Source organism: Barbus barbus, assembly GCF_936440315.1.
Source record: "Barbus barbus genome assembly, chromosome: 1".
Taxonomy (NCBI): Eukaryota; Metazoa; Chordata; class Actinopteri; order Cypriniformes; family Cyprinidae; genus Barbus; species Barbus barbus.
In genome coordinates this window covers 9,720,380-9,747,979 of record NC_136729.1, presented here as the reverse complement: position 1 = coordinate 9,747,979, position 27,600 = coordinate 9,720,380, and the positions used below count along the sequence as shown (strand labels likewise).

General features: G+C 36.2%; 2 protein-coding genes across 4 annotated transcripts in view; both read right to left on the bottom strand.

The window, feature by feature from the left end:
• Nucleotides 1-1,218: 1,218 nt before the first annotated feature.
• Nucleotides 1,219-9,024, bottom strand: LOC306869328 (leucine-rich repeat-containing protein 28-like). Of its 3 annotated transcripts, XR_013784160.1 has the most exons (11): nucleotides 8,928-9,024; nucleotides 8,218-8,433; nucleotides 8,083-8,123; nucleotides 7,832-7,869; nucleotides 7,602-7,739; nucleotides 6,516-6,722; nucleotides 5,361-5,463; nucleotides 4,247-4,422; nucleotides 3,996-4,155; nucleotides 2,734-2,855; nucleotides 1,220-2,299 (listed from the first exon to the last, which is right to left on the bottom strand). XR_013784160.1 is itself a non-coding variant. In XM_079416037.1 (10 exons), the coding sequence occupies exons 2-10, from the start codon at nucleotides 8,383-8,385 to the stop codon at nucleotides 2,230-2,232; spliced, it is 1,101 nt and encodes a 366-aa protein (XP_079272163.1). In that variant the 5' UTR covers nucleotides 8,386-8,433; nucleotides 8,928-9,024; the 3' UTR covers nucleotides 1,219-2,229. The 3 variants fall into 3 exon arrangements, 2 of the variants coding, with proteins under 2 accessions (XP_079272163.1, XP_079272162.1); XM_079416037.1 differs by lacking the exon at nucleotides 2,734-2,855 and having other exon boundaries at nucleotides 1,219-2,299; XM_079416036.1 differs by lacking the exons at nucleotides 1,220-2,299; nucleotides 2,734-2,855 and adding an exon at nucleotides 3,080-3,210.
• Nucleotides 9,025-13,718: 4,694 nt separating this feature from the next.
• igf1rb (insulin-like growth factor 1b receptor) overlaps nucleotides 13,719-27,600 on the bottom strand; it is a gene marked incomplete at both ends in the record, with an annotated part of 116,818 nt that continues 102,936 nt past the window's right edge. Inside the window, 4 exon segments of the mRNA XM_079400614.1 lie at nucleotides 13,719-14,187; nucleotides 23,196-23,330; nucleotides 26,096-26,225; nucleotides 27,164-27,323. Of these exon segments, the coding sequence (XP_079256740.1) occupies nucleotides 13,719-14,187; nucleotides 23,196-23,330; nucleotides 26,096-26,225; nucleotides 27,164-27,323 (894 nt within the window).

Genomic DNA, 27,600 nt, shown 5'->3' with positions numbered 1-27,600 from the left:
TGGCATACAAGAAATATTATTCTGACCCATACAATGTATTTTTGGCCATTGCTACAAATATACCCCCAGCGACTTAAGACTGGTTTTGTGCTCCAGGGTCACAAACAATAATAAACACATTTGTGCGTAACTATGTAAACACATATTTTTAGGACTTTTTTTTATATATATATATAAAAACGTGAAATCTATCTATCTATTAAAGGTTTTGAAAAGTAAAAACTGATAGGGAAAATTACTTTCAAAAAATCTCCTTGCAGTAATCTACTATGAATACTTTACTGTAGATGACAATGTCATTTTCTGAAACTTTAGTGCGAAGCTGAACAGCAGGCAGAAGAGACATCTGTTGGCCTGTCACAGGGAATATATATAGTCCGAAACAGGAAAATATGTTACAATGCACGTTTCATTCAGGGTGATTTATGAGATGTCTAAACATAGAGGCCTGAATGTTACACTTTCAGTGAAGTCAGAGCTGAATAGTGAATATCTGCTTCCAGTCTGCATGGCCAATTTGCAAACAGTAAGAGCTTATTAAATCTTTTCATACCAAACATACACAGAAAGAAAAATCAACAACCTGAAAATTCCATTTGCACAAGCAATTAGACATGATAATATTTGCATATATTTAGTTGAACAACTTCCAAATTAAATGCATATAGACTGAAAATCATAAATATATATATATATATATATATATTGCACAACAAAGTCGAAGCAAATGTTGTTTGAGCATTTTCAGAAAGCACAGGACTGAATGCAAGTGTTTCTTCAGCTTTGAGCAGTGGAAGAGTAAAATACTGTCAATAAACCATTAAAGATCGTATTTCACTTCTCAGATACAAAGAGCGGACATTTCATTGAACTCTATTGCCTGAGCATTTCCAGATGATATACATAAAAATATCATGAGCAATATTGTTCCTAAGTGTCTGTGTAAAGATAAATACCATATAAAAGCCTTACTATTATATGCCAGCTCTGACCAACCTCACCTAGTATCAAAGACGGCTTTGGTTTTCTTTAAGTTAAAACATCAGTTGTCTTATTTTTGTCAATGCCATGAAAATCAGCACACTCATTTAGAGAGGTTATAATTCTGTATTTTTGATGTATCAAATGCAGCTTCACAATATAAAGACAGTTACATTCAAAATGGCTCAATATGAATTTAATTGAACTTAAGCGCATCTGAAATAAGAAACAACACAAGAGTGTTTAAACATTGTTTTTATTGGCAAACATTCCAACAAGAGCACAACTGTCCAGTTATAAGTGCCAATGAAATGACAGTGTAACATGTAAAAATTTAGCTGAACTAACACTCTTAAGAGAAAATTCTGTAGAAGACCTGGCTTATTTAAGAAAACTGTAACAGTAACATCCACACATTAACTTAAAGGCATAGCTCACCCAAAAAAGAAAATGGATGGATGGATGCACTTTATTTTGCTTCAAAATCTCAACACCCATTCATTGCCATTATAAAGCTGGGAAGACCCATGCCTTTTTTTAATGTAACTCTATTTGTCTGAAAGAAGAAAGTCATATACACCTAGTGTACACCTAGCTTGTGGGTGAGTAAATCATAAGGCAATTTTCAGTTTTGGGTGAACTGTCCCTTTAAGAAAGCCATCCTCTTGCTCACATCTAATTAAAGAGACAGAGAATATACTGAACAGAGATGGTTTACTGCAGCAAAACTGACTGATGCACACTGACTGACAAATGCAAATGTAGCATCTCCACATGGCTTAATCTTTTGAAAATATTATCTCACACAAAAATTGTACAATCCCTTGAAGCTGCCTTCAATACAATCAATTGCATGTTTTCATAAAAGTCAATTGGCACTTTATAACAGTCTGTTTCCAAAACTTCACAAAAAAAAAAAAAACATCCAACAACATGATTTTCTTTGAAGAGCTAATGAGTGGTGGTCACTTCTAACAGCATACAAACACTTGAGACTCAGATTGAAATTAAACACATTTATCTCTAAAAAGCCACTTTTAAAGTTAAGTATTGTGTCACGGTTAAAAACAGTAGTGAGATATGAATCTGAACATGACATTTCAGTTATATTTTCAGTTATGAAGATCTTCAAGACGGTGGGCTGTCAAATGTCTAATAAGCTTAGACTGGCATCAGTTTTTCATAAAGTCTCTGGTGATATTCTTCCAGTCCTTTGTGAAGATGAACGCAGCATGAGCAGATGTGACGTCAGCCCTGCAGATCAAATGTCCTCAGACAATGGCTAGAGCAGCAGTGCGCTACAAAACTCACAGTGGTTCTGTGTGAGAAATACAAAGAGCAAGAAAGAAAATCGACTTATAATATGTACATAACTTCAAGTTTATTTCCAAATATTTCTATGCAAATTGTGAGTTTGAGCTTAAAATCTGACGGAAAGATTTGAGCTTGATATGAACTTTCAAAATAGCTTTGCATAAAAGATAATGCAATTAATCGAGGTGTATGTAACATTTTAGGGGAAAAAAAAAAACAAAAAAACATTGGATGCAACCCCTGCTGATGATATTCTGGTCTCTAGATATGGCTCAGATCCTTTCTTCATCGCAAGTTTATGAGATTTTTTGATAGTGGTCAACGATACAGGTTTCATCAATATTTGCTGATGCCTGATATAAGGTCAAAGCAACTCAATGTACACTTTTGGTATGTTAGCTTAAGTTAAACTATCTCAAAGGGAACAAGCTTTCATACCTGAAATCAAAATATATATGCATGTTAATGTGTGCGTATATAAGGGAGGTCATGTTCCTCCCACAACATCCAAGCTTTCACAAGGCTGGTCGATGAAGTGCTACTGAAACAGCGAGGGCTTCCTGGTTTGAGTTCACAAAACACACACACACACACACACACACACACACAGAGACTGAAAACGGAGAGTATTACAGGAGTGAAAAAAGCAAATGGAAATGAATTCCCTTAAACAAATCGCCTCTATCGCTCGCTTGCACACGTGAACCGAGCACCGCTCATCTCCAAACATCAGCCGAACACTCAGGTTAGGAGGTAATTGGCGAGTGGATTAGATCTCTTAATGCACGTGAAGTAGCTGAGCGCAGCATTCGAGCAGGATGATTGGGTTACACTGCTGGATGTTGATACCAAAACCACAGCGTTGCATTACAGATGGAACATGATGGGCAGCGGAGAAAGCAGGAGAGAATTTTTCTGAATGTAAGAAAGAGTGAGGATGCTTTTGTAAATGAATATGCACATAACAATACGAGTAGGTCAATCCCAGAACGCACGTGCATTTAAAGGGGACATGCACTACTGATATTTTTTATGTTTTTAAAAGAAGTCTATTATTTGATCAAAAAAACTGTAAAACCTATATTTTGAAATATTTTACAATTTAAATTAAATATTTTCTATTTTTTAATATATTTTAAAATGTATTTTATTTCTGTGATGCAAAGCTGAATTTTCAGCATCGTTACTCCAGTTTTCAGTGTCACATGATCCTTCAGAATTTTGGTGATTATTAATATTTTTGTAGAAATGGTAAAATTTGTAGAAATTTATTTTTGGGATTCTTTGAATAGAAATGTCAAAAGCAGCACATCATAAATCATAAAATAACATCATACAGTAAATGTATTTACTGACACTTTTGATTAATTGAACACATCCTTGCTGAATAAAAGTATTAATTTCGTTACAAAATCTTACTGACTTCAAACTTTTGAATGGTAGTGTATGATAGAAAATATGATTTTTCTTGATCTTTGCTTGAAACATATGCTATAATTAAATTCAATTCTTAAATTCATGCTAAATCAAAGAGTCAGAAAGAGGATGGAAAATGGTAAATATACTTAATTTCAACTGTTTCGTGTGTAAGAAACCTTGAATAATATTGTAAGTGAATAAAAATAAAAAGAAGTGTTGAATATAAACATTTTAAATGCAGAGTGCCAAATAGGAAACAAAATGAAATTTTGCATCAGTACCTCTTGTGCACTCCTGCGAGTTCGGTCTCTCTGAGAGGAAACAGTTTAGGGTAGACGATGGTGAACATGGGCTGACTGCAGCGGTGACAATGTCCCAGAGGCCACCGGACCACATCCAGCAGACTCTTGGGCAACAGGAACGGTGTCAGGAGCCTCACATCTGCACACAAGACAGGAGAACATGAGAACATTTAGGCTGGTGAATGTGAAGGAACCTGATGCTTTGTTGTGGGTTTGTTTTGGACTCTTACCCTTACTGGTCCAGTTGTGGGCCGCATGTAGGACTCTACACGCCAGCTCCTCCAGAGGCAACACGCGGTCAGTCTCGGAGCCGATGGCCTTCACTTCAGAGGGCAGAGGGACAGTCACATCTCCCAGCGTCAGACAGAGCTGCTTCTCATCAGAGATCTGCGCAGCTAGACCACATCTGTGCATGCAGACCGATAAATAACATCAATTGAACACAGACATGAACACAGTTAAAAGCTGCCAAATCAGCAACTGTGATACTTTTGTAATTGACTTATAATGTCGGAAGGTCTTGCATTTTTCCACCCAGAATCTGCTTGGCTGTAGGATCGGCGAATCTCTCTTGAGAAAATATGCAGCGAAAGCACCAGAATGTTTTAAAAGTCAATAAGTCAAGTTTACAGAACTAGTTGGGAGATTTACTATAGCAAATATTTAAAAGATATTCAAGAGTTTTGTTGTCTGTCTGGGGAGAGTGAGCTCTGCTCGCAGGGTTACATGTGTGAAAAAAATCAATGCTGTTTACTTTGAGATGGATGGAAAGTCTGACTGAAGAGTCTACACACATTTTCCACTAGTTTCTGTGGCACTGTTTGTCCAGTCACTCACAGGAATCTAAATGAGCTCCACTTTGTTGCATGCTGATACATTATTGTGTTCAATTAATTTCAGATTTATTCTGGCCATAATGTCACATAAATCTAAAACAACAACAAAAGAAAAGAAAATATAATTCTCTTGCACTTAATACATTTATTTCTTTATGTCTGGCCTATGAATGAGCTGGGAAAAAATAATGTTAATTTCTGTGAATTTAAATAAACTTGTTGTTATTTTATATGATCATATTGTTATCATATGTTCTGTAATTGATCATAAATTATAAATAAAAACAATGCTAATAAGATCACTTCTTTGTTTCCACATTAATTTGGAGATTCAGATGAATATATACTTATGATCACACAATTAAAACGCTAAATGTGATTAATCATGATTAATTACAGAAATATGGGCAAATAATTAGTTCATTTTTAATGGATCACCAGCTCTACTTTATAGTATTTTTTTTAAACGTCAAGTTTGGAATTTCACTACAACAACAAACTCACTCACCCACTGCAGCCGATGACTTTGTTATAAAGATACGATGGAAGTCCATTAAGATGAGTGTTGTTGTCCACAAAGACAAACTGCAGCTGCATGGAGCGCCCCAGATCTGACAGAAATATAAAACATCAGTATATCAGCAACAATGTCAAATAATTCAACTGGTATTTGTGTAATATATTCTAAGACATCTAAAGCGAGGAACTCAACTGATGGTCTGTTCCTCACAAAAAGCCATCATATGGTTTCACAGAACTTGCATGGATCCCTTCAAAAGTTTGGGATCAGTAGCAATTTTTAAAAATGGTTTTAAAAGAAGTCTATGCTCAATGAGGCTGCATTTATTTGATGAAAAATACAGTAAATATAGAAATCTTGTGAAATATTATTATGATTTAAAATACCTGTTTCTATTATTTGAGTATATTTTAAAGTGTCTCTATTATGGGTTATGAAAGGTTAAAATTTTGGTTTTGGGAGTCCCTAACAACAGGTTGACATGCATGCAAAAAACACTTTCATTTTCTTGTAATATGCATTTATTTTTACCTTATTTGCTCAACGACTCACAAACGATTCGCTCAACGATTCATTTTTCCAAACCCCTCCTTTGCGTGACGCTAATCTCCAGAGATTGGTCGATTTCGTTTAAAGCAGTGTTTGTGAGCTTTCAACACTCCAAAAGTGGCACCTAGTGGCAAAGAATGAATTTGCATTTTCTTTCAGACCAACGTGGAAATCAAGTTTTCCCAGGTCTGCGCGCACAAGTGGGCGGGTAATATGCTAATGTTTCATGTTGACATCAACATGAAACGGCTTGGGATTCGTTTTAAAAATGACTCTTTTCAATGATTCAGAGTCGACTCTTTCTTTTGAGAGACAATAACTTTATGCACGGTGTACTTTCAGATTTAAAACTTTGCAGGATGTTTTCAGTCACTTAGAGCTGTGTTACAGACTGCATGAAAGGTCATTTTCAAAAACCCATAATAGGGGCACTTTAACATTTATTCTTTTGATGTAAATCTGAATTTTCAGCATCATTACTCCAGTCTTCAGTGTCACATGATCCTTCAGTATTTTTTTTTCGCAGATTTGCTTCTCAAGAAACATTTCATATTATTACCAATATTGAATACTTTTTCTGTCATATCTTCTCACCCAGGGGCAGTGATGTCAGGCAGTTGCCGGCCATGGAGAGCTCATTGAGGTCGGGCAGCAGACAGAGCTGGCGAGGAAGGCAGTGCAGCAGGTTGCGGTCTGTTGTCAGGCACTGCAGGGACAGACACTGGTGCAGACGCTCCGGAAGAGTCCTCAGGAGGTTCATGGACACGTCCAGAGTCTCCAGCTCTCGGAGATCTCCCAGCTCTACCAATACAAGCCCATATACATTTCTGTTAAAGTTTCAATCAGGTAAAAGCAGGATAATATAACCCCTTGGGAGTCACTTCATGCCCTCTGCTGGCAAAAACAGGAGCTGGTACTTTATGTGACATTGAAAAGGAACCAAAATTGTGTTAATGCAAAAAAATAAAATCACACCTTCTCGGCTTCAGATAAAACACTACACAATTAAAATGGAAAAGAGCAATAAAAAGACTGATATAAAACATTTAAAGCAAGGCAAGGCATTTAAAGAGAGTGTCAAAGAGCTTAAACATTTCCCCACAGTCTCTTTATGAAGTTTTACTCCTCAGAAACACTTAAGTGTCATGTTGAGCACAAAAATCAAAGTTTCTTCGCTGAACGAAGTTTAATAACTGCAGGTTTAAAAGCTTCTGCTCATGCAGTTTCCTCATACTCAGTTTTTGAGTGAGAAATTATTTGATGCAGTTAAAGCTTCTTAATTACACGGGGAAAAAAATGTTAGATAATGTGTACGAATTAAACGGGCTGTTTAACTAGAAACATTATTAATTACACTGTTGCAGAAAGGCAGCACTGCATTTATATTCCACTCTCATTTTTCACAATCTTCTGCAAATAAAAGTTCCTTCAGCACTTGGAATATATCCGGTTTATAAACGCATGTACAGATAAAGCTAAATTATTTTCTGTTTTAATTGCCGCATGTAGCATGCAATTATTTGTATTCATTCCGAAATATTATTTTTTAGCAATAAAACCAAATATACAGCAATTCTTTTTTTTGTTTGTTTATTATTAGGCTTTTCTGTGCATATCAGAATTGATAATCACTATAATCAGTAGCAAGATTTTTTTTGCAGATAAATGTTTGCGACTCACCTTGCGGGAGGAATTTCAGTTGATTGTTGGCCAATCGCAGATGTCGTAATGAGCGCAGCTGACCGATCTCTGGACAGATGACCTGAAGAGTGTTGTCACTCAAGTCCAGTGACTGCAGCTTCACTAGATTGCCAATTGCTGGAAAACAACATTATGTCTCATAATGTAATGCTTAATGTGCCTGACATCGAAATATTGTTATATACTATATAATCATAAGATAACATTACCTTGAGGAATTATCGCAATATTGTTTGAGTGCAGGTACCTAAATGAAACAAAAAATAGATTGCAGGACTGTTTCATAATCTTGTTTTTCCATCAGGTGTAGGCCCAAATAATTATATTTTACCAATTTACATCATATATGGGTAAGAAAGCGTCCCAAAGATTGAGGGACCTCTATTGGACAACAGTAATATTACAGTAACTATAACATTGTTAAAACAACAAAAAGAGTATAACAAAGATTAATACTCACAATTCTATCAGGTTGGGAAGTTTCTGAGCCAGGTTCTCTGGCTGACAGGAGGAAAACAGTAAAATATTTATATAATATTTCAATACAGGGTCAAAGCAAAAATGAAGACTAACAGCACTGGGGCTGAGATCTTACAAGTGTTGTGAGGGAGTTTCTCTTCATGAAGAGACGCTCCAGGAACTGCATCCCTTCATCTTTGAGGAGCTCCACAGGGAAATTGTTGAGGTTTCTGTAGTTCAGGAAAAGATTCTTGTGTCGCTCTTGCTTGGCCATAAAAATGGCTTCATGGAGTTCAGAAGCCATGGCTGCAAGAACTGAGTTTTCCCCTCTTTCAGCTTCTACTTCTCCATTCTGAAAGTAACATTTCATAAAGATGTCTTAATTTAAATTATAAATAAATAAATATATTTATTAAGAATTAAGACAAAATATACAGAGTAATTAAAAATAAAAAGGACAATATTACAAAAAATATTATAATATAAACAATAAAATAATGATAAGAAATAGCAGTGATAATACTTGTTCCTTATTGATTTGATCGAATCAAAGGTGAGATGTATTGTACAGAATGACAGTAACACGTTGAAAGCATCAGATACTAAAAATAACGATACACTAACAACAGTATGTACCAAGATGAGCTCAGATAATGATGCTGTATTGTACTGTCATTCAATCTCATAACACATGATGAGTGTAAACATAAATCAAGTCTCTACAAATATCTAATCATCGACTACTTGGCAATCTCAAATTGTTGCTTTTTGGAATTAGCGAACCATTAAAATGACCTATGCAATACAAAACACGACAATGAATATCAATAATGAATCGACACTTACATTGCATCCCTTAGTGAATGAAATATGAATTATTCTCTCTTGAAAACCTCTGGAGTTGTTTGTGTACAGCTCTAGGCTTCCGTCTGCGAGAAAACGCGTCACTGGATACAGGCGAAGAGCATCATGGGAAATGTAGTTTTTCCTGCATCAAAAATCGCAGGCGACACATTATATATAATATAACATCATATAATACAGTTTTACTTTTTCTTAAGAGAATTGTTAAATAATCCATTTAAATAGTTTGGCTTCATTAATATTAATCAAATTCATATAAGAAAAAACAGGAAAGCTAATGCTTGTTATAATTCTAATATTATATTAATAAAAAGCAATTTCAATGTACAATTTATATGTCTGTATGAACAAATATTATGCTTTTGAAATCATTTGAATGTGATGCTTTCAGGAGACCATGACACAAAATGAAGTTGCTCATGAAGTCATTATTATTAAAAACTACTGCTACCATATTCATTATTAAAGTAAAAAATTAAATTAAATTATCCTCATGTATGACATAACTGACGATACATGAAAGTCCTTTCTGAGGGATTTGAACACTGTACAAAATGCCTTGAACCATGTCTGTTTTATGAATTCATACATTCCCTGAAATGCAAAGAGACCTGTAGCTTAATGCAGGTGAAAATATGCTTAATGTGTTAATTAAAATCAAATTATAACACTAATATTAGTTTATTTATATGCTGGGTTTCAAATGCATTAAGTATAATGCCAAAATAGAGTTTACAGTTCTGCTTTATGATTATTCATCCTACTTAATATACAAAATCACAAAGCAATTTATCTGTATTATCAGTAATATTTGTTATGTAAACCTCACAATATCTGAGCAACGTGCCATCATAAATCCAATATTCCATATTCCTGGAGCACATTTTTTTCTTCTCAAATTTACACAAAAGAAAGAAAACGCCACAAATAGTTAAGTGCCTTTTTTTTTAATCAGAACAGCCAGGTTTGAACAGACTTGGACCACAGAACTTTCTCCATTCTCCCCTCCCATTCTGGATCTGTAACCCTCTGTAACCCAACACATACATATACAACACATCTCAACTGAACAACCAAACATTATTCTCCACCGGCATCAAGGAGTGAAATGAAATGACATGAAACACAACACACATTCTAGATGGCGCCATCAGATCAGGAACACCTCTAATGCTCTCCTCTCAACCCTCACACACTTTAACAGTCTGGACTTCAGAACGAGCATCTGGTGAGATGATGGAGAGCAGCAGTTTCCAGCAGCAGGGTACAGTGAGCGCCCATCCCTATGACGGCCACTTCAGCCCTGAGAATATCCAGCCCATTGTTAACAGATCTGGAATCAAGAAATCAGCCATTGGCCGGGTGTTACAGCTCAGAGAGGAGCATTAGGATGGTGTCTTGTACAATCACAGTAACAAAAACCATGAAAAAAAAAAAAAAAAAAAAAAAAAAAAAAGCAGGGGCCAACATTGGAAGGACGTATCATTGGTAGCACTATACAATCAACAATTTTGTTGTTTTTTTCCAAAAACTCTTCGCAATTATAAACATTTCCCTTATATAAAGATATTAGAGTGAAAAATTCAGGATATTTACAAGAATATCTTGTTCTGGATTTACATATTTCACAGAATATTATTTCAATTTCATCAGCTCAATATCTGCATGAACAATAACTGCTGTGAAATACGCCATCAAGCATTTCTCCAACCATTTACATTTGTCACAACTGATTTATTTAAATTACACTCAAATGGTTTGTTTGCTATTTTTTGTGCTGATATTTTGTTTAGATTTTTTTCTAATAATTAAAACAATATTCATATAACCCAAGACAACTCTTCGTAATGCACATTTGATGCACCTGGCAGCAGCAAAAACTGTAAATCTGTTTATACCCAAAGGTTCTGTTTAAATGAACATTTGGTTTCTGATGCAAATGTAAAATTCCAATGAATGAAAAAAAAGTCAAACAGAACCATGCCAACAGTGGGATTCAGAGACATGAAAGGGAGAGGAGCTCAGAACCAGTATATCCTGAAACATAAATCCATTCTAATCATTCCATCTTGTGACCTTTGCCCCCAAGATAAAAGATGGATAAATTAAACATCATTAAACAACATTCCAGCACATTTGGAGTCAATTGTCAGACCTGTTCTTATTTTAATCTCACAAATAAATAATAAACAAATTTAAGCAAGATCCGATAGGAAAGAAAGCAGCTAGTCGTACAAAATGTCTGTAACTTGGTAATTTCTCCACTCCCAGATTGTGATTTGTAGCGTTTATGAGATTTTACCCAGATACAGAGAGCAGTAATATTGTCCTTTTCATGAAAAATGTCAGATGTACTTTATATATAGGTACATAAAAAAAGAGTGAGGTAGATAAATGTCTGAAGGAAATGATCATGAAAAAAAGCATATAAAAATACCTAAAATGTAATGGTATCACAAAAAAAGATATCAAAATAAATAATGAAAAAAAAAAAAGGCCAGGGTGGGGGGAAAAAGAAAAAGTGAGTTTTTCCTTTGAAAAATCCTAAAAAAAAAAAAAACTGGCGCTCAGTCAAACCTGTTTCTTAAATCGATATATAAGTGATCTATGTTACAAACACAACTTCTGCATAGAGATATGCTGAATCATATCTGCATAATGGTTTAATCAGGCTCTGCTCGGAAGGAAGGAAACGCAGAGTTTATAAGATCAGGCCCTTCAAAGAGCGGCAGGATCAGTCACAAATAAGGCTGAACAATCAATGTAAATAATGAGACGAGTCTCTGTTAAAGCAATGAAATCAATCCAAAATTTGCCAAATTTTAAGTCATACTCCGTTGATTAAAGAGGAATGAATAGCGAGATGAGAACACATCGGGGTCTGAGACCAAAACTTTTAGGATTCTTGACCTGAGAGTATTTGTTGCGCATTAATGTGATGAGAGACAGTGTCGAATTGTTACAGAATCACGTCGCTGGGTGCCGCCATTAATGGCTTGAAGACAGATGATTGAGTGTTTTGCTTTTAAAGAGAGAGAATCTATCAAAACAGAAGGGATTAAACAACTTTTCATTGCAAAACTCAACTGTTAGAAAGAACCTCCTACTGTTTTTCTCGTTTTGCAGAACTATAAGCATCATAGAATGGACTGTAGTGGAAAGGCAAAGGATTACACCTGAAAAATCTCTTTACATTTATATATGTATATATATTACAACCACAAAAGAAAAACAATAACAAAATAGCAGCTTTTCTTTAGCACAGACATATAGATGATCAATCTGAACAGTAAAAAAGGAACAAAAGTGACCGACAAATGATGCACACGCTCTGTGGTCCGACGTACGACTGAACAACCAAGTGAGATAATTGCTGTGAATATTTCAACTTCACAAAGCCACAATTTTAAACCTTTTCAGCTTCTTTTTTTATCCGAATCCCTTTTAAAGTTTCTTTGCAATGTAACATCTGCATCTGTTGTTCGACTTTTGAAGCATTCCGTGCGAAATGTGTTTAACCCTAAGCAAGGAGACAGAAAAGTGGGAATCTGGGAAATCTCTCTCTATTGATTGTTTTTAAAGGAACAGTTCACCCAAAATTTGCTGAAAATGAACACCGTCAGGTAGATGAGTTTGTTTCTTCATGGAGAAATGTAGCATTACATCACTTGCTCACCAACTGAACCTCTGCAGTGAATGGGTGCCGTCAAAATGAGAGTCCAAACAGCAGATAAAAACATCACAATAATCCATAAGTAATTGGAGCAAGAGTTATTATAGATTATGGACTCGTATTTTAGCCGGATACAACAGTTTGAAATTAAAACACCTTATTACAAACAAGCAGCTTTTCACTTCACAAGATGTTAACTGATGGACTGGAGTGGTGTGGATTAATGTGTTGTATCAGCTGTTTGGACTCTCATTCTGACGGAACCCATTCACTGCAGAGGATCCATTGGTGATCGAGTGATGTAATGATAAATTTCTCCGATGAGGAAACATCTGCATCTTGGATGGCCTGAGGGTGAGTAAATTTTTTGTAAATTTTTATTTTTGGGTGAATTATTCCTTTAAGCAGGTTTGGATCACCAGGGTAAAAAACTGTTGTATGTATTTTGAGGAACATGGATGCAAGGGGAATTAAACAACAATTTGGCAACATAAAAAAAGAAAAGAAAGACATTTGGCAGATTTGACAATTTCTTCTCCACTAAGTTGTACAGCCAGATGATTTGGAGAAAACCGAAGCCAAAGATCTCCGTACCCAGACCTGAGTTGGGTCATGGGAACGAATTTCTAAGATGGGCAGAAGAAAAAACATCTCTAATTTTGACGCACGTCTTTGGAAACAAAGACAAGAACAAGTGCTTCACCGTTGGATTCGCTTAGAGATATGCAGAGCGTGTCGTAGTAATGCCACCGTACCACTACTGGCTCTGATAGACCTTCAAATCAGTTTTGGAAGTTTAGAAAAGTAACAAAACGTAACAAAAACAGTCAGCCTATCGAGTGCGAGAGTGAAGGTCATGGTTTTTCAGTCAGTGATCCAGTCTGCGGAAATAACAAATGAGTTCATGTCAATCAATTCATCAACAATTCAATCTAAATACACAAAGAAACAAAGAAATCCAAACTTTGTCCGTTGAGGTATGATTGAAAAGATTGATTGCCTGGACTCTCAGTTTGTACCATTTTGTCTTTCCTTGTCTCTTAATTTCATATTTCTTCTCAGGAGACCACACAGTGGCTTGACAGACTGGAAACCGTCGATCAGCAAGCCGACGACTGGGGCAAAGGCAAGGCACGCTCGTTCTTACGGCCCCCGTTCATGTGAGCGTAAGGCTGGGTCTCGTCAAACGGGCTCCGGAGAACCTTCGAGGGCCCGTTTGCCGGAGACGCGGGGAGTGGGTGCTTGTCCGTGGAGCTGGGGGAGGAAGACGGCGAGGACGGGCCTGCCGGGGTGGCGGAGCCCTGGGACACATGGGCGCACTGTTGAGGGGAGGCCAGAGAGGGAGCGAGGGGCTGCAGGCTGGAGGATGGCTCCAGAGGAACGTTCTCCATGGTTCCCACGCTCTCCATGTCCAGCTCTTCCATGTCCGGAGGTTTGTTCTCCTCGCTGTAGAAGAAGCTCATCTCCTTGAAACCTGCCTCCAGGTCGTCCTTGATGCTGCTGATGATCTCCAGGAAGGACGGCCGCATTTTGGGGTTGTACTGCCAGCACATACGCATCAGTTCAAACCTGAAAGCGCACAAGAGCACACAAAGAGAAGTTCAGCAACATGGTCCTTGAGAAACATTAAAATTAGTTGTTGTCTAGTCCAAATGAATGACTGATTTTTGGCCATTTAAAGATTATCAGCATCAGAAGACATCAACGTATGCATGAAGAGTCAAAGTCAGTTACAAAGTTTCTAAAAACAGATAATTGGAAAAAAAGACACCCACACACACATATATACATACAGTCAGGTCCATACATATTGGGACATCGACAATTCTAACATTTCTGGCTCTATACACCACCACAATGGATTTCAAATGAAACGAACAAGATGTGCTTTAACTGCAGACTGTCAGCTTTAATTTGAGGGTATTTACATCCAAATCAGGTGAACGGTGTAGGAATTACAACAGTTTGCATATGTGCCTCCCACTTGTTAAGGGACCAAAAGTAATGGGACAATTAGCTTCTCAGCTGTTCCATGGCCAGGTGTGTGTTATTCCCTCATTATCCCAATTACAATGAGCAGATAAAAGGTCCAGAGATGTATATATATATACACACACATACATATATATATATATATATATACACACATACATACACACACACACACACACATATATACATACACACACACATATATACATACACACATATATATATACACACACACATACATATATATATATACACATACACACACACATATACATACATACATACACACACACATATACATACACACACACAAAATTATGCCTTTTAAATAATCTAACTTTCTGGTTTTTGTCATTTAAAAAAAGTCCTTATGAATTTTAAATGATTTAAGTAATTAATTTTATTCATTTCAAAGTTATAAATAATATATACTTTATTAAAACGGTATTACAATATACACGACTACTTTATGTAACAGATTATCAATAAATACATCTTTTAGATTTTTGGTCTTTAAATTTTAAATAATATCAGGATATATATTATAAAATGTATCAATGTATTTATGAATTTGTATTAATTTAAAATGATTCATCATAAAAATTTATACTTTAATTTAATGCCGTAAAATCGATTAATCGCAATAAAAGTTTGTTTACATACTGTGTGTGTGTACTGTGTATATTTATATGAATATAAAAATACACAAATACATGTATATATTTAAGAAATATTTACACATCACATTTAGATATGATTTATATTTTATACAAATATATATTAAATTTCTTAAATATATAAATGTATGTTTCTATTCATACATCCAAATAAATATATACAGTACAAACACAATGTAAACACAAACGTTTATTTTGGATGCAATTAATCGCGATTAATCGATTTGACAGCACTACTTTAATTATAAATACTTCATAATTTAATTATCACTACATATAGCCGATTGAATATTGTACTATTTAACATTGTTGTCATATATACTGCTATTATAACTAAATTACTGATAAGATCTTGTTCATACCGCCTACGGCTACTTGCCATAGCACTTAACAACAGGTGGCAGTGTGACGAATCTCTAACATAAACATGCATGATATCAGTCCTAAACACAGCTGCAGTGAGCTCATGGTGAATGCTGTGACCTCTTTACTGCACAGCAAACACACAACTGTGATGAAATCACACTGCAGAGCTGGAGAGAGCTGGAAATGAGGCCCTAGAATGCCGGCGAAGGGGAACTGCTACAGTTACACGGGGGAAAAAATAAAAGCGTACGATCTCGCTGACACTCGAGCATTCCAGTACACCATTTTAATTATACACAAACAGGCTAGGAATACCAGAGGAGTCTGCTGAAATAAATACTGGGATCCCTGTGCCAGCTCACACACTAGTGGAGCAACACATACCATTAGTCTTACAAACATCAGCGCCAGCTACATACCCACGCACAGCTAGTGCAAACATCAGCTGACAAATCATCAGTTACAAATACCCGTACACCACATACACAAACATTCACACCAGCAAATCCAAGTGCGGTATTTTTGCCGTCTCGTGCACACACACACAAGGGCTTTTGGCTCTCCAGCTGTGAGACAGAGAGACTGGACTCACTGCCCTCGGAGCCTCCAGCTTGTTTTTCCTGCATGGCACTAAATTAAGTTTCCATTGATGGGGAGCTTCAGGCTGATTTTAGCATCTCCAGTGTTAAAAGTACCATATGAACAAGACTAAAGCCTGCAGTAACCTTTGGAAGGACAAAGTATGGATTTTTTCATCAAGATGATGATGAATTGAGTTTTTATATATTTTATTTATAGATTTCATGAATTATATGATTACATTACATATAAATTAGTGCTGTCAAACGATTAATCGCATTAAATCACATCCAAAATAAAAGTGTTTGTTTACAGAATATATGTGTGTGTACTGTGTATATTTATTAGGTGTATATAAATACACACACATGCATGTAAATATTTAAGACAAAATGTGTTGTATATTAAATATATAAATTATACAAATATACATAAATTCATGTAAATATTTTCAAAATAATATACACAAGACAGGCAGCGTACCAACCCAAAACCCTCCAATATGCCCTCCTCCACTCCTGTTCTGTCTGGTTTAACGACTGCTTCATCCTTCCCGGCACTTCTCTCAAAAAGTGTGAAAAGGTGCCAAACGTCGGCCAACCACAACAAAGCCCCTATCCCAGATGGCCTTGAGATAAAAATAAGGCACAAGCCAATGCAAACCATTGTGCACTTCCCGTCAATGGACAGTGGACTGAGAAAATGCAAACTTGCTGTTTCTCATGAAACAAAACATAATTGTTCACTTGTGTCACCAATGAGTAAAGAGAAAAAAAACTGCTTGTGAAGCTTGCTTTTTAATTGTTTAGAAAACACAAATACACACACACACACACACACACACACACCCCTCCAAAAGTATTGGAACAGTAAGGCCAATTCCTTTATTTTTGCTGTAGACTGAAAAAAATTGGTATAGCACCTTTAGTTTGAACCCACCCATTTTTCATGTTACCAAAAGTATTGGAACAGATATAATTAAAATAGATTAAAGTAAAAAAGACTTAATATTTAGTTGCAAATCCTTTGCTTTCAATAACTGCATCAAGCCTGTGACCCAATGACATCACCAAACTTTTACATTCTTCTTTTGTGATGCTTTTCCAGGCTTTCACCGCAGCCTCTTTCAGTTTCGGAGGGTTACTCCCTTCAATCTCTTCTTTAGCAGGTAAAATGCATACTCTACAGGGTTTAAGTGTGGAGATTGACTTGGCCTGTCTAAAACCTTCCACTTCTTGCTCCTGATGAACTCCTTTGTTGTTTTGGCACTATGTTTTGGTCATTATCTTGCTGCATGATGAAGGATCTCCCAATCAGTTTGGTTGCATCTTTCTGTAAATTGTGAGACAAAACATTTTTGTAGACTTCAGAGTTAATTTAGCTGCTGCCATCATGTGTTACATCATTAATGAAGATTAATGAGCCTGTCCCAGAAGAAGCGATGAAAGCCCAAGCCATTACATTACTTGTGTAATGTGTACTATAATGTACACCTGTGTACACTGCGTTTCAGATGAGCTTGTATGTTTGGGATCATGAGCAGATCCTTTCTTTCTCCAAACTTTAGCCTTTCCATCACTTTGGTCCATAAAATCAGTCCATAAAACCTTGTCCCAGAATTTTTGAGGCTTGTCTCCTATTCTTCTTGCTAATGAGTGGTTTGCATCTTCTGGTGTAGCCTCTGTACTTTTGTTCATGAAGTCTTCTGCGAACAGTAGATTGTGATACCTTCACTCCTGCCCTCTGGAGGTTGTTGCTGATGTCACTAACAGTTGTTTTAGGGACTTTCTTTACAGCTGTCACAATGTTTCTGTCATCAACTGCAGATGTTTTCCATGATCTACCCGTTTGAGGTGTTACTTAGTACACCAGTGGTTTCTTTCTTCCTCAGGAGATTCCAAATGGCTGTACTTGCTATTGCCAGTGTTTGTGCAATGGTTTGATTTTTCATCTTCTCTCAGATTCACAATTGCTTGTTTTTCACCCATAGACACCTCTCTGGTTTTCATGTTGGTTACACGTCTAACTAACTATAAATGCAGTCTGCACGGATCTGAAACTGAGCGCAGACATTCAGTGCTATTTATTGTTTGAATAATCAATTAATAGGACACACCAGGGCAACAAAACACACCTGTCAGTCACATGTTCCAATACTTTTGGTAACATGAAAAATGGGTGGGCTCAAACAAAAGGTGCTATCTTCTAAGTTGTGTATCAGATCCAGATGAAAATACCTGTAAATAAAAGATGAAATGTTAATCTCTCATCTCATATTCATATTTTGATGTCAAACCCAATTTTTTTACAGTCTACATCAAAAATAAAGGAATTGGCCTTACTGTTCCAATACCTTTGGAGGGCACTTTATATATATATATATATATAGAGAGAGAGAGAGAGAGAGAGAGAGAGAGAGAGAAAGAGAGAGAGAGAGAGAGAATAATATATTTATTATACACTCACCGACCACTTTATTAGGTACACCTGTTCAATTGCTTGGTAACACAAATTACTAATCAGCCAATCACATGGCAGCAACTCAATGCATTTAGGCATCTAGATGTGGTGAAGACGACTTGCTGAAGTTCAAACCGAGCATCAGAATGGGGAAGAAAGGGGATTTAAGTGACTTTGAACGTGGAATGGTTGTTGGTGCCAGACGGACTGGTCTGCAGGACATCTACCTCAAACGCTGCAAAAATAGAGCTGTTAAAATAATCAAGGACTCAAATCACCCTGGTAACCGACTATTCACTTTGCTTCCATCTGGAAAGCGTTTCCGTAGCCTGATGGCAAAAACTGAGAGACTTAGGAGGAGCTTCTTCCCCCAGGCCATCAGGCTCCTAAACTCTAACTCTGTGTCATAACATCACATGACTCCATGTATATACCACTATATCAATAGCTATTCATAATTTTTCTCTACCTCATATTGCTGCTATGTAAATACCCTGGACAACTTTTTGCACATTCCTCTTAGTACTATTTAAGTCAACAACATACTGACCTGTACTGACCTGCACATTTATATTTATATGTTTTTTATCTCTTATTTTATTTTATCCTCTTATTTTTTCAACTTTTCTTTTTCTTAATAGAGAGAGAGTCAGGACCTCGGTTTAACGTCTCATCCGAAAGACGGTGCTTTTTGACAGTATAGTGTCCCCGTCACTATACTGGGGCGTTAGGACCCACACAGACCGCAGGGTGAGCACCCCCTGCTGGTGTAACACACGTAGGCAAATAAGTGCTGGTGCGTGTAAAACCTCACTCCCCTGATCTCAAAAAGAGGTGCTCTGGCGACTGACGCTAGAGGCCATGGCCTTTAGCCTCCTCGTTAGAGCTCCCGCCTCCCGCGCCGGAGACCGCAGTTCGAATCCCGCTCGGAGTGGGTGGAGTAGAACCATTACACTGGCCTCACTAACACATCTTCCAACAGCAACCTAGTTTTCCCAGGAGGTCTCCCATCCAGGTACTGACCAGGCTCAACCCTGCTTAGCTTCAGGGCTACAGGGTGATATGGCTGTAGCATAGAGTGTAAATAACCACTCGTTACAACCAAGATATGCAGAATACCATCTCTGAACGCACAACACGTCAAACCCTGAAGCAGATGGGCTACAGCAGCAGAGGACCACACCGGGTGCCGCTCCTGTCAGCTAAGAAAAGGAAACGGAGGCTACAATTCGAACAGGCTCACCAAAATTGTACAATAGAAGATTGGAAAAACATTGCCTGGTCTGATGATGTGGGGGATATTTTCTTTTGCACACTTTGGGGTACCAATTGAGTATCGTTTAAACACCACAGCCTACCTGAGTATTGTTGCTGACCATGTCCATCCCTTTATGACTACAGTGTACCCATCTTCTGATGGCTACTTCCAGCAGGATAATGCACCATGTCACAAAGCTCAAATCATCTCAGACTGGTTTCTTGAACATGAAAATGAGTTCACTTTACTCAAATGACCTCCACAGTCACCAGATCTCAATCCAATAGAGCACCTTTGGGATGTGGAGGAATGGGAGATTCGCATCATGGATGTGCAGCCGACAAATCTGCAGCAGCTGCGTGATGCTATCATGTCAATATGGACCAAAATCTCTGAGGATTATTTCCAACACCTTGTTGAATCTATGCCACAAAGAATTAAGGCAGTTCTGAAGGCAAAAGGGGGTCCAACCCGGTACTAGCAAGGTGTACCTAATAAAGTGGCCAGTGAGTGAGTGAGTGAGAGAGAGAGAGGGTGTGTGTGTGTGTTAGTGTGTGTGTGTGTGTGTGTGCATGTGCATGTTTATGTGGTTTATGAGGACACAAATTTGTATAATGACATGGGTATGACAGAGGTATTACAATATGAAGGTGGTTTATGAGGACACTGCCTATGTCCCCGTAATTCAAAAGGCTTAAAAAACATACTAAATGGTGTTTTTTTGAAAATCTAAAAATGCAGAAAGTCTCCTGTGAGGGCTAAGTTTAGGTGTAGGGTTGGTGTAGGGCAATAGCACACACAGTATAAAAACCATTACGCCTATGGAGAGTCCCCATAAACCACAAAAACAACATCTGTGTGTGTGTTATATACATGGGCCTAATGGTGGCCTAATGGTTAGAGAGTTGGGATTGTAGGTGGGGGGAGTGAATGTCCAGCGCTCTCTCCACCCTCAATACCACGACTGAGGTGCCCTTGAGCAAGGCACCGAACCCCCAACTGCTCCCCGGGCGCCGCAGTATAAATGGCAGCCCACTGCTCCGGGTGTATGTTCACGGTGTGTGTGTGCACGTTGGATGGGTTAAATGCAGAGCACGAATTCCGAGTATGGGTCACAATATATATATATATATATATATATTTTTTTTTTTTTTTTAATGAAAAATATTAAAAAGTTTATTAAAATAACATTTTATTTTAGCTACATTAAATATTATATATATATATAGTGAAGTGACATACTGCCAAGTATGGTGACCCATACTCGGAATTCGTGCTCTGCATTTAACCCATCCAACGTGCACACACACAGCAGTGAACACACACACACACCGTGAACACACACCCGGAGCAGTGGGCAGCCATTTATGCCATTAAAATTACATTTTATTTTAGCTATATTTTTTAAATATTATATATACATATATATATATATATATATAGAGAGAGAGAGAGAGAGAGAAGAGAGAGAGAGAAAGAAAGAGAGAAAATAATATATGTATTGTATATTTATATAGAGATATATTTAAATGAAATATATTAAAAAGTTGATTAAAATTACATATTTTTATTTTATTTTTTAAATATATCAAAGATAATATATCAAAGATAATATATATATATATATATATATCAGAATCAGAATGAGCTTTATTGGCCAAGTATGTTTACACATACAAGGAATTTGTTGTAGTGACAGAAGCACCACAGTGCAACAGAAAGACAGCAACAGGACAGGACACAGGTAATAAAAACAAAATAACAAGAAATAGCCAATAACCAATGTACAAAGCAGCAAAAAAAAAACATAATAAATAATATATAATATAGACAACTATGTATATACAGGTCAAGTATGTGCAAATTAGAAATGATAAAAATAAAATAAGTGAGTGTGGTGAATGGATAATGTATTAGTTGTGTGTTCCACGTTTATTGTTGAGTGTTCATGAGATGCATTGACTGAGTTTGTATATATATATATATATATATATATATATATATATATATATATATATATATATATATATATATATATATATATATATATATATACACACACACACACACACACACACACATATATATATTTATACACAAACACACACACACACGCACACATACATACATGAATATATATAATTCTAAATATAGATGGAGAGAGAAAAATTACACACATACACACATTTGTTTATGTATTTATTGATATAGAGATTTTTTAATGGAAAATATTAAATAGTTTTTTTTTATATGGCAATACTTTTTTGTCCAAGTTTTAATTTAGTTTTATCCAACTAAACTACTAACTAAAAACACAAGCTGTGGCTGACAAAAAAATAATGGTTTACACGTACAACAATAAGTAAAGCTAAATTGTAATATAAGATACCTCTGATCTCCAAAACACGCTTTCTATTTTTTTGTAAAAAAATGATTAATTTATTACATAATTAATTAAATAATTAATAACGCACACACCTACCCACCCACCTCCTTCCCTCCTGGTATAATGTTATATTATTTAAAATGTGGAATCCCTGTAGTGCTTTGAGTGCTCGTATGTCACTGCCAGCTCTCACACTTCCGATAAAACATGGACTCGAAGCCAGATGCAACCTAACTCAAACTGCGCCAAAGAAAACCCAGAGCTTGGAGACTCTCACAGATAAACAAATTGTACTTAAATATAGAGCCCAGCACCCACAGGGAGAGGATTAGACTAGGTAGTTTTAAAATCCAAAACAAATAACGGCCAAAGTCAAAAACTTCTCAGTAAATACCATTAATTCAAGCCATTAATTATCAATACCATTAATTGTTTTCAGGCTTGTGATGTTACCACCTGAATCACACAGTAGGTGGCAGACTTTCTACATTTTAAAAAGCACATTCCACTCAAAAATTTAAATTCTGTCATCATTTATTCACCATCATGTCCTTCCAAACCTAACATGAGTATTCATATTGAGAACTTTCAAAATTGCCACATCAAGGTTTGACGTCAATGCAACCAATCTGGGACGGACAACAAGAAAAATGACACTGAATTTTGGTCTGTTCTTCACATTAAATTATGTGCATCAGTTATATAGAGCATTTTTATGGTGTTTTGTGTCCTTTTTGGAGCTCGACAGCCCCGGGTCACTGTCTGCTTTCAATGAATGGAAAACAGCAGCTTGAAAATTTTTCAAAATGTTGCATTTAGAACAACAATGTGAGTGAAAGACGTGCAGGAGATGACTTACAGCATGTCAGGGCAGTTGTCAGGTTTGTCTAGCAGTCCTCCCTCCATGACAAACCGCAGTACCTGCTCATTGGACATGCCCTGATAGGGCTGCTCGGCCAGGGTTGCTATTTCCCACAACACCACCCCAAAGGACCTGCAAGAGGAGAACAGATGAGAAAAGTTAAGATCTACACTGATAGCGACCAAAGTGTCAACAAGATGCTGATTTTCAATTTGGAGTGAGTTCAGTTGAAAGCTCCCCGCTTGTAAAAATGAACTACTCCCTGAAGATATTGTTTTCAAGAAACATCAATATTTTCACAGAATTTGAGTGATGTGTGTTCTAATTACCTAAAACTTTCAAATGGGACCACAAGTTGTCATTATTAAACGAGTCTGCCACTCAGACTAATTATATAATATAATGTGGTCTGTTGATAATAAAGCTATTAAGCACGTAACAGAAATACCTTCAGTCGTGCCTGACTCAAGTAATTATTTTTCTTTCGGGTCTTATTCTTTTTCTGCAGATAAGTGTAGTACATCTAAATTAGATACAAAAGGGCTTCAAAATGCAGCAGAAAATAATCACAGGCTCTGTTCCAAAACCTAATGAGCTGCTTTGTGCTCTATTAGTTCCTACATAGATTTAAAAAATGCTTTACATTAACATTACATTACAGCAGCTCAGTGTTATACACTGGACATTCCTCAACTGATTTTATAAAATACAAGTACTTGATAAAATTATACATTTAAGTGCACTGAAATATTTGCATCAGTACTTTACAGTGCTGAATTTAATTTTCCTTTGTAATCCACATTGTGCAATTCACCATACTGAATTCACTTTCTCACTGCATTTTTTTTTTTTTCACTCAAATATTGAGTGATGTTACAGGGATTTTTAAAATGCATACTATTAATATGCATTTAAAGTAATATACAGTAATTTCCTTTCAAAAACGTCCATACATGATCCAAATCACTTATCCTATATGTGACCCTGGACCACAAAACCAGTCTTAAGTGTCAATTTTTCGAAATTGAGATGTATACATCACCTGAAAGCTGAATAAATGCACTTTCCATTGATGTATGGTTTGTTAGGATAGGACAATATTTGGCCGAGATATATCTATTTGATAATCTGGAATCTGTGTGTGCAAAAAAAAATCTAAATATTCAGAAAATCGCCTTTAAAGTTGTCCAAATTAAGTTCTTAGCAATGCATACTACTAATGAAGTTTTGATATATTTACGGTAAGAAATTTACAAAATATCTTCATGGAACATTATCTTTACTTAATATCCTAATGATTTTTGGCATAAGAAAAATTGATAATTTTGACCCATACAATGTATTTTTGACTATTGCTATAAATATACCCCAGCGACTTAAGACTGGTTTTGTGCTCCAGGGTCACATTTAGGGTTGAGGGAAAGCTGGAGTCAGTTCAACACAGCAAACATAAAACAAAAAACAAAAACAGAACACAAAAAAAAAAAAAAAAAAATATCACAAAACAAAACACCAACTAAAACAGAACAAAACACAATTTACAAAACGGAACAAAACACAAAAATCACTAAACAAACTGAAACGCAAAACTAAAACATCACAAAACAAAACATTAAACTAAAAAAAGAACAAAACAAAAATAATAAAAAAAAAAGCAAAATAAAATACATTTAAAAAACAAAAATTTAAAAATTGTATTTTATTGTGCGCATGGCAATGCATGTGCATGAAAGAAACATGACACTGCATCATGCTGGTAGGTACATAATTATATAAAAAAAAAAACATAAAAAGATAGTATATATTTTTGAACAGAGCCGGAATGTAGGCAATATGTACCTATTCTATTATACTGTGTGCCTTTTGATTCCAACCTAACGTGCAGCGGCAACTATAGGTAAGCCACTGCTCCATTCTGTCCTCTCCATTTCAACCAGTGCATGATTGTCTGTTTGTCTGACAAATAGAAGACTGAAGAACGTTCAGGAAATCGGTCTGAATTTATTAATTATTTTGAAATTATTCATTATTATTTTGCACTTCCATTTGGTGGCACAAAAATGTAAACTTAGCCTTTAAGAAACAGCCACGATATTCTGATTCTGATTTTAACCGCAGTTTTTTTTCACAATTATACATTAGTAATTATTGACAAAACACTACTCCTATGTCTGATCCTTGTAAAGTTTCCCAGACATTCCTTATTATCAAGGCCTGACGGTGACCCTGGACAGACATGAAAGGTGAACTGTTAGGGTAGACTCTCCGGACACCTGGAAAGGAAACTTGAGCATATTGTAATTAAGTTCAATCCTCTTCCTGAACAGGGAGTGCTTGATTCTGATCCTTAACAAAAGATTTAAGCGCAAACCTCCCAGCGAGTCCAAACAGCTACTTATCACGACATGGCAGGACGAATCGACAAAAGATTCCTTGAGGCTCTGGAATGCCGCTCATATCAGCCGCAGCTGTTGCCGTTTCCGGAAAAACACGGTCTAGACTCCCCAAGGTTTTCTTTGAAAGTTCGTCAAATGAGACTAGTATATGAGGGAAATGTTTCTAACTCATATGAGGGCCGATGAGGCTTGATTGCCAGCTTCATTTGAAATATATGGGAAGATGTTTCTCCTCATTGCTTAGAGCATTAACGTGTGCACCATGTAATGGAAAATGTGTGTTGAGCCGTGCGAGTGTGGTTTTCATTTCTCGTTCAGCTAGCGCAGGAACTGAAGTGGTCACTGGGGCGGTCTTTGCTTAAATACAGATGTCGCTCTGCAGCTGCAAATACTAGACTGATGTACGCTGATATACTGCGCACTATACGTCTCAGTTAATATCTCTACATGTTTTGAACATCTTGTACACACTGATTCTCTATAGAACGCATGAAAGCTTACCAGACATCAGACATGGTGGTGAATACTCCATCTTTGAGGGACTCTGGAGACATCCAGCGCACAGGAAGCAGTCCCTTGCCTCCTTTTCTGTAGTAATCGGTCTCATAAATGTCCCGTGTCATGCCAAAATCTACAGATTGAGGATAAATGAGGCGAAATGACAAGTTCTATAGTTTTACTTGAGATTTAGCCAATCAAAATGAAGAAAACATACTGCAATTTCAGAAATTCATTACTGTACTTGTTCATTATGGAATAGAAAATTGGGGATGTGCAGATGTATAATATGCATTTGAATATTTTCCATAAGTTACTGCAAAAGCCTTTCATTTCTTGGCTGCAGTACACAATGGTTAAAACAATACAAATCTTAAAGTTTCAATGTTGCGACAGCTTTTTCTTCCTTATTGTGATCCAGGAGCTTGCAATCTATTGTAATAAAGAAGCGGGTGTAAACAGAAAAATGCTTGAAGAATGCATTGTTTCACCAACATTTTAAATAAAAATTACAGCGTAAAATTTTTTTAAAACATGAAACACATGCATGTATGAATCGTTCACAGATCAATAACATGCATTTACAGATAGAATTCCAATTTATGCTAACTTTAAATTTATGAAACTAATAAATATTAAATATGAAAATATAAATTAATATAATAAAAAAATATTATTATTATTATTATACATAAAAATTGGACAATGACTAATACAGCATTGATATAGTGCATTTTAGTTTTTAATTTTGTGATGAAACGGAGTAATAGTGCAAAATGTCAAAAGGAGTTAAATCTGAGGTTAAAGTTTAGATTTTTACATTTAATAACTGTCTAATTATCAATATTTACTTTGAAATGCCACCAACTGAAGATAATCTACTGCTAAAACCCTCTCTGAGAAGCTGTCTTAAAATGTATTCTGTTTAAAGCACCACTACTAAAAAGAATATACCTGAAACAAATAGATTAACTAAAATTTTAATGACTAGTCCCTATTTTAAAACATTACACATGTATAACACAAGTCAAGAAAAACAAAAACATATTTCCCCCCCATTTCAACACATACCACCAATTTTGACAGTAAAATCTTCTGCCACCATGCAATTCCTTGCTGCTAAGTCTCTGTGAACAAATTTGTTGGCGTTGAGGTAAGCCATGCCATCCGCGATCTCTCCCGCCATCTGAATCATCTTCTTCAATGGCGGCAAAGGTAAGCTGGAGGTGTTCTGAGGACAGAAGAGGAAGAGGAGAATGATACTGCTGTAGCTCTATTCCAAAACCCAGAGAGTCTTGTGCATTTCATGCTGAAGCTTTGCATCATGCAAATGGAAATCAATCTGGAGCTGAGTTTCCCATGCGTGCATGGGAAGAACATTTAAAATCAGTCACTTACAAGGTTGCATTTTTCATTTAGGATATTCAATTCAATTCAAGTTTATTTGTATAGCGCTTTTCACGATGCAAATTGTTGTAAAGCAGCTTTACAGAAAATTAAAGATTCTA

Bases quoted from the DNA above. Each gene is read 5' to 3' on its own strand.
- LOC306869328 (XM_079416036.1), bottom strand. From the start codon at position 8,385: ATGGCTTCTGAACTCCATGAAGCCATTTTTATGGCCAAGCAAGAGCGA. The intron at 6,723-7,601 runs GTGAGTCGCAAA...TTGTATTGGTAG, and splicing joins ACTGAAATTCCTCCCGCAAG to AGCTGGGAGATCTCCGAGAG. The intron at 4,423-5,360 runs GTGAGTGAGTTT...CTGCATGCACAG, and splicing joins AAAGTCATCGGCTGCAGTGG to ATGTGGTCTAGCTGCGCAGA.